At 74.3% G+C, this 8,617-nt stretch overlaps 1 protein-coding gene across 1 annotated transcript; it reads right to left on the reverse strand.

Annotated features, from left to right (window-relative positions):
* Positions 1-507: 507 nt before the first annotated feature.
* Positions 508-7,914, reverse strand: LOC135327122 (serine/threonine-protein kinase N1-like; the record flags this gene model as incomplete). The annotated part of the gene is made up of 3 exons (XM_064504698.1): positions 7,827-7,914; positions 4,185-4,488; positions 508-653 (listed from the first exon to the last, which is right to left on the reverse strand). Coding segments are annotated over exons 1-3 (471 nt in total), but the record flags the coding sequence as incomplete, so codon positions are not given.
* Positions 7,915-8,617: the final 703 nt, after the last annotated feature.

Here is an 8,617-nt window from a genome sequence, read left to right on the forward strand (position 1 = left end):
TGGTGTCCCGTCCCCCCCCCCGGGCCCCCTGCACCCCCACACACACCCCCAAACCCCCCTGTACCCCCCAAACCCCCCCGCTGCTCATCCCGCTGCATCGCCCCGGCCGCATGCACAGCCCCGGGCTGCCCCCCCCCCCAAAGCAGCACCCATGGGTGGCCCCCCCGAGCCGGGGGGGGGTCCCGTGCCCCCCCAGACCCCCTGCACCCCCCCTGCACCCCCCCCTGCACCCCCCCACTGCTGCATCCCACTGCATCGCCCCAGCCGCACGCACAGCCCCGGGCTCTCCCCCCCAAAGCAGCACCCATGGGTGCCCCCCGGAGCCGGTGGGGGTCCCGTGCCCCCCCCAGACCCCCTGCACCCCCACACACACCCCCACCCCCCTGTACCCCCTCAACCCCCCCCGCTGCTGCATCCCGCTGCATCGCCCCGGCCGCACGCGCAGCCCCGGGCTGCCCCCCCCCCCCACCAAAGCAGCACCCATGGGTGCCCCCCCCGGGCCCCCACCTTGCCGGGGGCGCTGGCGTAGGTGTGCAGCATGTTCTCGGCGCCCTGCTTCACCTTGAGCTCGATGTGCAGCTGCCGCTCGAGGCCGGCGACGCGGCTGCGCTGGGCGGCTGCCCGGCCCGGGCTGCCCGGCGCCTCGGGTGCCTCTGCGGGGGGGGGGACACGGGGGGGGGGACACGGGACACGGTCACCTCCCGCACGGTGGCCCGGTGGCACCTGCATCCTCCTTCCGCATCGCTTCTGCCACCCGCCATGGCCCTGCTGCCCGATGGCCCCGTGTCCCTGCACCCCCGTGTCCCCCCCCCGCCCCGATGTCCCCATGCCCCGACGTCCCCATGTCCCTGCACCCCCGTGTCCCACACCCTGATGTCCCCATGTCCCTGCACCCCCAGGTCCCTGTGTCCCAATGTCCCCATGCCCCGATGTCCCCATGTCCCTGCACCCCCAGGTCCCTGTGTCCCAATGTCCCCATGCCCCGCTGTCCCCATGTCCCTGCTCCCTGATGTCCCCATGTCCCTGCACCCCCAGGTCCCTGTGTCCCAATGTCCCCATGCCCCGACGTCCCCATGTCCCTGCTCCCTGATGTCCCCATGTCCCTGCACCCCCAGGTCCCTGTGTCCCAATGTCCCCATGCCCCGACGTCCCCATGTCCCTGCTCCCTGATGTCCCCATGTCCCTGCACCCCCAGGTCCCTGTGTCCCAATGTCCCCATGTCCCGCTGTCCCCATGTCCCTGCTCCCTGATGTCCCCATGTCCCTGCACCCCCAGGTCCCTGTGTCCCAATGTCCCCATGCCCCGAGGTCCCCATGTCCCTGCTCCCTGATGTCCCCCTGTCCCTGCACCCCCAGGTCCCTGTGTCCCAATGTCCCCATGTCCCGCTGTCCCCATGTCCCTGCTCCCTGATGGCCCCATGTCCCTGCACCCCCAGGTCCCTGTGTCCCAATGTCCCCATGCCCCGATGTCCCCATGTCCCTGCTCCCTGATGTCCCCATGTCCCTGCACCCCCAGGTCCCTGTGTCCCAATGTCCCCATGCCCCGACGTCCCCATGTCCCTGCTCCCTGATGTCCCCATGTCCCTGCACCCCCAGGTCCCTGTGTCCCAATGTCCCCATGCCCCGATGTCCCCATGTCCCTGCTCCCTGATGTCCCCATGTCCCTGCACCCCCAGGTCCCTGTGTCCCAATGTCCCCATGCCCCGAGGTCCCCATGTCCCTGCTCCCTGATGTCCCCGTCCCTGAATCCCAATGTCCCCACGCTTCTGCACCCCAACATCCCCGTGTCCCTACACCCCAATGTCCCCATGTCCCCGCACCCTGATGTCCCCATAGCCCTGCACCCCCTGCACCCTGATGCCCATGTCCCTGCACCCCGATGTCCCCATGTCCCCGCAACTTGATGTCCCCATAGCCCTGCACCCCCTGCACCCTGATGCCTGTGTCCCTGCGCCCTGATGTCCCCATGTCCCTGCACCATGATGTCCCCGCATCCCTGCGCCCTGATGTCCCCATATCCCTGCTCCCCGATGTCCCTGCACCCCACACCCCGTGTCTCCATGTCCCTGCACCACGATGTCCCCGTGTCCCTGCACCCTGATGTCCCCATGTCCCCAATGTCCCCACGTCCCCGTGCACCAGGGTGGGGGGTGGCACCCAGGCGGGTGTCGAGGCGCTGCAGGCTGCGGTGGGGGAACCGCGGCAGCGCCCACGTCCCCCGTCCCCACGTCCCCATGTCCCATGTCCCCATGTCCCCACGTCCCATGTCCCCAATGTCCCCCCGATGTCCCCACGCACCGTGGCCGGGACCCAGGCGGGCGTCGAGGCGCTGCAGCCGCTGCTGCAGGTGCTGCAGGAGGCCCAAGGCAGCACCCACGTCCCCCGTCCCCGCGTCCCCGCGTCCCCACGTCCCATGTCCCCGATGTCCCCGCGTCCCCATGTCCCATGTCCCCAATGTCCCCCCGATGTCCCCACGCACCGTGGCCGGGACCCAGGCGGGCGTCGAGGCGCTGCAGCCGCTGCTGCAGGTGCTGCAGGAGGCCCAAGGCAGCACCCACGTCCCCCGTCCCCGCGTCCCCAATGTCCCCATGTCCCCAATGTCCCCAATGTCCCCCCGATGTCCCCACGCACCGTGGCCAGGACCCAGGCGGGCGTCGAGGCGCTGCAGCCGCTGCTGCAGGTGCTGCAGGAGGCCCGCGGCAGCACCCACGTCCCCCGTCCCCGCGTCCCCGCGTCCCCACGTCCCATGTCCCCGATGTCCCCATGTCCCCGTGTCCCCACGCACCGTGGCCGGGACCCAGGCGGGCGTCGAGGCGCTGCAGCCGTTGCTGCAGGTGCTGCAGGAGGCCCGCGGCAGCACCCACGTCCCCGCGTCCCCGCGTCCCACGTCCCCAATGTCCCCCGTGTCCCCCCGATGTCCCCACGCACCGTGGCCGGGACCCAGGCGGGCGTCGAGGCGCTGCAGCCGCTGCTGCAGGTGCTGCAGGAGGCCCAAGGCAGCACCCACGTCCCCCGTCCCCGCGTCCCCACGTCCCATGTCCCCGATGTCCCCATGTCCCCGATGTCCCCAATGTCCCCGTGTCCCCACGCACCGTGGCCGGGACCCAGGCGGGCGTCGAGGCGCTGCAGCCGTTGCTGCAGGTGCTGCAGGAGGCCCACGGCAGCGCCCACGTCCCCCGTCCCCGCGTCCCCATGTCCCTGTGTCCCATGTCCCCGATGTCCCCATGTCCCCATGTCCCCACGCACCGTGGCCGGGACCCAGGCGGGCGTCGAGGCGCTGCAGGCGCTGCTGCAGGTGCTGCAGGAGGCCCGTGGCAGCGCCCACGTCCCCCGTCCCCGCGTCCCCAATGTCCCCACGTCCCATGTCCCCGATGTCCCCAATGTCCCCCCGATGTCCCCACGCACCGTGGCCGGGGGTGGGACCCAGGCGGGCGTCGAGGCACTGCAGCCGCTGCTGCAGGTGCTGCAGGAGGCCCAAGGCAGCACCCACGTCCCCCGTCCCCGCGTCCCCGCGTCCCCACGTCCCATGTCCCCGATGTCCCCCCGATGTCCCCACGCACCGTGGCCGGCGGTGGCTCCCAGGCGGGCGTCGAGGCGCTGCAGCCGCTGCTGCAGGTGCTGCAGGAGGCCCACGGCAGTGCCCACGTCCCCTGTCCCCGCGTCCCCGCGTCCCCACGTCCCATGTCCCCGATGTCCCCCCGATGTCCCCACGCACCGTGGCCGGCGGTGGCTCCCAGGCGGGCGTCGAGGCGCTGCAGGCGCTGCTGCAGGTGCTGCAGGAGGCCCAAGGCAGCACCCACGTCCCCCGTCCCCGCGTCCCCGCGTCCCCACGTCCCATGTCCCCGATGTCCCCCCGATGTCCCCACGCACCGTGGCCGGCGGTGGCTCCCAGGCGGGCGTCGAGGCGCTGCAGCCGTTGCTGCAGGTGCTGCAGGAGGCCCAAGGCAGCGCCCACGTCCCCCGTCCCCGCGTCCCCGCGTCCCCACGTCCCATGTCCCCGATGTCCCCCCGATGTCCCCACGCACCGTGGCCGGCGGTGGGACCCAGGCGGGCGTCGAGGCGCTGCAGGCGCTGCTGCAGGTGCTGCAGGAGGCCCACGGCAGCGCCCACGTCCCCCGTCCCCGTGTCCCCATGTCCCCACGTCCCATGTCCCCGATGTCCCCATGTCCCCGTGTCCCCACGCACCGGGGCCGGGGGTGGGACCCAGGCGGGCGTCGAGGCGCTGCAGGCGTTGCTGCAGGTGCTGCAGGCTGCGGCGGGAGGCCCGCAGCAGCCCCTCGGCGGCGGCCAGGCTCCGGGGGTGGCGGGTGACGCGCCGCAGCCGCTCGGCCCCCTCGGCCAGCGCCAGCTCCCGCCGCAGCTCCCGCCGCAGCCGCTCCCGCTCCGCCGCCGCCGCCGCCTCCTCCATGGCCTCGGGGTCCTCGGGGTCCTCGGCGGCGGTGGCGGCGGTGGCATCGTCCCCCGGGCCCTCGGGGAGCCCCGCGCTACCCTGCGTCCCCGCGGCACGGGTCAGCGCATGGGGACGCATGGGACACGGGGACACGAGGGACATGGGAGGACACGGGGGGACACGGGGGGACATGGGGGACACAGGGACACGAGGGACGTGGGAGGACACAGGGGACACAGGGACGCAAGTGATGGGGGACACGTGGGGACACAAGGGGGACAGGGGGACATTGGGGGCACAGGGACATGAGGGACATGGGAGGACATGGGGGACACAAGCGGACACAGGAGGACATAGGCGGACACAGGGACACGAGGGACATGGGAGGACAGGAGGGGACACAGGAGGACATGGGACACAGGGAGACGAGGGACGTGGGAGGACACGGGGGACATGGGAGACACAGGGACACGAGGGACATGGAAGGACATGGGGGACACAAGGGGACACAGGTGATGGGGGACACGTGGGGACACAAGGGGGACATGGGACACAGGAGGACATGAGGGGACACAGGAAGACATGGGACACAGGGACACGAGGGACATGCGACAACATGGGGGACACAAAGGGACACAGGTGATGGGGGACGTGTGGGGACACAAGGGACACGGGAGCACATAAGGGGACACAAGGGGACACAGGTGATGGGGACACGTGGGGACACAAAGGGGACATGGGGGACACAGGGACACGAGGGACACGGGGGGACACAGGGGACACAAGGGGACGCAGGTGATGAGGCACACATGGGGACACAAGGGGACACAGGAGGACATGGGGGGCACAGGGACACAGGGGGACATGGGGGGACACGGGGAGCACGGGGGGACACGGGCGATGGGGGACGCGTGGGGACGCGTGGGGACGGGGACCCAGTGGCACACAGGGCCACGCCTGGGCGCGGTGGCGGGGGGGGGGGACAAGGGACACGAGCACCGGGGGACACGTGGACGTGGCGGGACGTGGCCGGGACAACGGGGCGCTGGGACAGGGGACACGGGGGGGCGTGGGGGACACGGGGGGGGGGACACAAGGACACGGACCGCGCCGGCACCGGGGACACGCTTGGGTGGGGGGGGGGGGGGCAGTGACACCGGGCCCAAACACCCCCCCGGACGCCTGGGCCCCTTTTCACGCCCTGGGGGGCTGGGGGCTGGGCCGGGACCCCCCCCATGTGTCCCCCCCCCCGTGTCCCCCCCCCCCGGCGGTACCTGGGGGCCGCGCGCGGGGCCGGGCAGGGCCATGGCGGCGGCTCCTTCCTGCCGCTCGCGCCCCAAACGGCCCCCAAACCACTTCCCCTTCCCGCCCCGCCCCCGCCGCGGCCCTGCCCCCCCCCCGGGGCCCCCCCCGCTGCCCCCCCGCCGCCCCCCCGCCCACCCAGGGGCACCGCCGGGCCCCCACGAGCCCCGCGCGGCTCCTGTCTCCCCGCGCTGCCCACTCGCTCGCGCGCTCGACGCGGCACCCGGCTGCCGGGCCCAGGCGGGGGCCCAGGCGTCCGGGCACCGAACCCCACCCCCCCCAAACCCCAGTGCAGGGGCCCAGGCGTCCGGGTGCTGCAGCCCCAGGGTGGTCGGAGGGCCCAGGAGTCCGGGAATTCCACCCCCCCCCCCAAAACCCCAGCGCAGGGGCCCAGGCGTCCGGGCACTGCACCCCCCCCAGGGTGATCTAGGGGGCCCAGGCGTCCGGGCACTGCCCCCCCCCCCAGGGTGGGCAGAGGGGCCCAGGCGTCCGGGCTCACCCCTCCCCCCACCAGGGCAAGCGCAGGGGCTCAGGGTGGCCCCGGACGCCTGGGCCCCGGCGGTGGGGGGGAGGGCGGAAGCGGGGGCAGGGCGGAGCCCGGACGCCGGGGTCCCTCCGCTCGCACGAGGCCTCGCACGCGCGCGTGCCGCGGCCCCGCCCGGACGCCTGGGCCCCCCGGACCCCCGCAGGGCCCAGGCGTCCGGGTGTGGGGGGGTCTCCGGGGGGGGGCCCAGGCGTCCGGGGGGGCCCTGCCCCCCCCCCGGGCCGCCCGGGTTCCTCTTCCTCGCCGCCGCCCCTCCCCCGCACTTCCCCTTCCTCGGGGGGGGGAGGGGCCGCGCCGGACGCCTGGGCCCCAGGGCGGCGGCGCACGCGCGGGGGAGCACAGCGCGGGGCCGGGAGCGCACGCCTCGCACGCGCGTGTGCGTGGCCTCGTGTTGCACGTCATGTCCTCGCACGGGCGTGTGCACCCCCCTCGTGCGCCACGTCACGCCCTCGTGCACACGCGTGCACATGCCTCGTGCTGCATCTCACACCCTCGTGCACGCGTGTGCACGTCCCTCGTGCCACACCTCGCACCCTCGTGCACACGTGTGCACGCCCTCGTGCACCTCACACCCTCGTGCACGCGTGTGCACGCCCCTCGTGCCCCACCTTGCACTCCCGTGCACACGTGTGCATGCCCCTTGTGCCCCGCCTCCACGCACGCGCGTGTGCAGGCCCCTCGTGCACCTCACACCCTCGTGCACACGTGTGCACACCCCTCGTGCCGTGCCTCCGTGCACGCGCGTGTGCAGGCCCCTCGTGCACCTCACACCCTCGTGCACACGTGTGCACGCCCCTCGTGCCGCGCCTCCACGCACGCGCGTGTGCAGGCCCCTCGTGCACCTCACACCCTCGTGCACGTGCGTGCACACCCCTGTGCCCCGCCTCAATGCACGCGCGTGTGCACGCCCCTCGTGCACCTCGCACCCTCGTGCACACGTGTGCACGCCCCTCGTGCCCCGCCTCCACGCACGCGCGTGTGCAGGCCCCTCGTGCACCTCACACCCTCGTGCACACGTGTGCACGCCCCTCGTGGCCCGCCTCCACGCACGGGCGTGTGCACGCCCCTCGTGCACCTCACACCCTCGTGCACACGTGTGCATGCCCCCGATGCCCCACGTATGTGCACGCGCGTGTGCAGGCCCCTCGTGCACCTCACACCCTCGTGCAGGCGCGTGCACACCCCTGTGCCACACCCCCAGCCCGGTGCACACGCGCGTGCACCCCCTTCCCCCCCCCCCCCACGGTGCCCCACGGCGCGGGACCTGCAGGGCCGCGGGGCTGGGGGGGGGGGCCGGTCCCGGGGGGGGTCCCTGGGGGGGTCCCGGTGCCGGGGATGGGGGTCCCGGGGGGGGTCCCGGGGGGGGTCCCTGGGGGGGTCCCGGTGCCGGGGATGGGGGTCCCGGGGGGGTCCCGGGGGGGGGTCCCTGGGGGTCCCGGTGCCGGGGATGGGGGTCCCTGGGAGTCCCGGTGCCGGGGATGGGGGTCCCGGGGGGGTCCCGGGGGGGGTCCCTGGGGGTCCCGGTGCCGGGGATGGGGTCCCGGGGGGGTCCCGGGGGGGGGTCCCGTGGGGGGGTCCCGGCGGGCCCTACCTGCAGCGCGTCGCTGGCCATGTCCGCGCCGCCGCCGCCCCTCCCGCTCCCGCCGCCCCTCCTGGCCACGCCCCCTCCTGGCCACGCCCCTCCTGGCCACGCCCCTCCTGGCCACGCCCCCTCCTGGCCACGCCCCCCGCCTCTGCTGCCGCCGCCACCGCCCTGCGCGCGCGCGCTGCCGTCACGTGGCCCCGCCGGGCGCGGTTGGGGGGCGGGGCCAGGAGGGGGGCGGAGCCACGGCGGGGGCGGGGCCGCGGCGGCCTCCCCGAGGGCGGGGGGAAGACGGAGGCCCCCCCCCCCCAGGGGGCCCCTATGGACCCCCTGACACCCCCCCCGGGACCCCTATGGGCCCCCCCACAGCCCCCCTGGGCCCCCCCATGGCCCCCCTGGGCCCCCCCATAGACCTCCAGGACCCCCCCGGACCCTCCTGGGACCCCCATCACCTCTATAGGGCCCCTATAGCCCCCCCTCTGGCCCTATAGGCCCCCATAGGCCCCCCCCAGCCCCTATGGGCCCCCTATAGCCCCCCCTCAGCCCCTATAGGCTCCCCATAGCCCCCCTTAGCCCCTATGGGCCCCCCCATGGACCTCCAGGACCCCCCCGGACCCTCCTGGGACCCCCATCACCCCATAGGCCCCCTATAGCCCCCCCTCAGCCCCTATAGGCCCCCCATAGCCCCCCCTCAGCCCCTATAGGCCCCCCATAGCCCCCCCCAGCCCCTATGGGCCCCCTATAGCCCCCCCTCAGCCCCTATAGGCCCCCCATAGCCCCCCCCAGCCCCTATGGGCCCC

The sequence above is a fragment of the Dromaius novaehollandiae genome, unplaced genomic scaffold (genome assembly GCF_036370855.1).
Source record: "Dromaius novaehollandiae isolate bDroNov1 unplaced genomic scaffold, bDroNov1.hap1 HAP1_SCAFFOLD_154, whole genome shotgun sequence".
NCBI lineage: Eukaryota > Metazoa > Chordata > Aves > Casuariiformes > Dromaiidae > Dromaius > Dromaius novaehollandiae.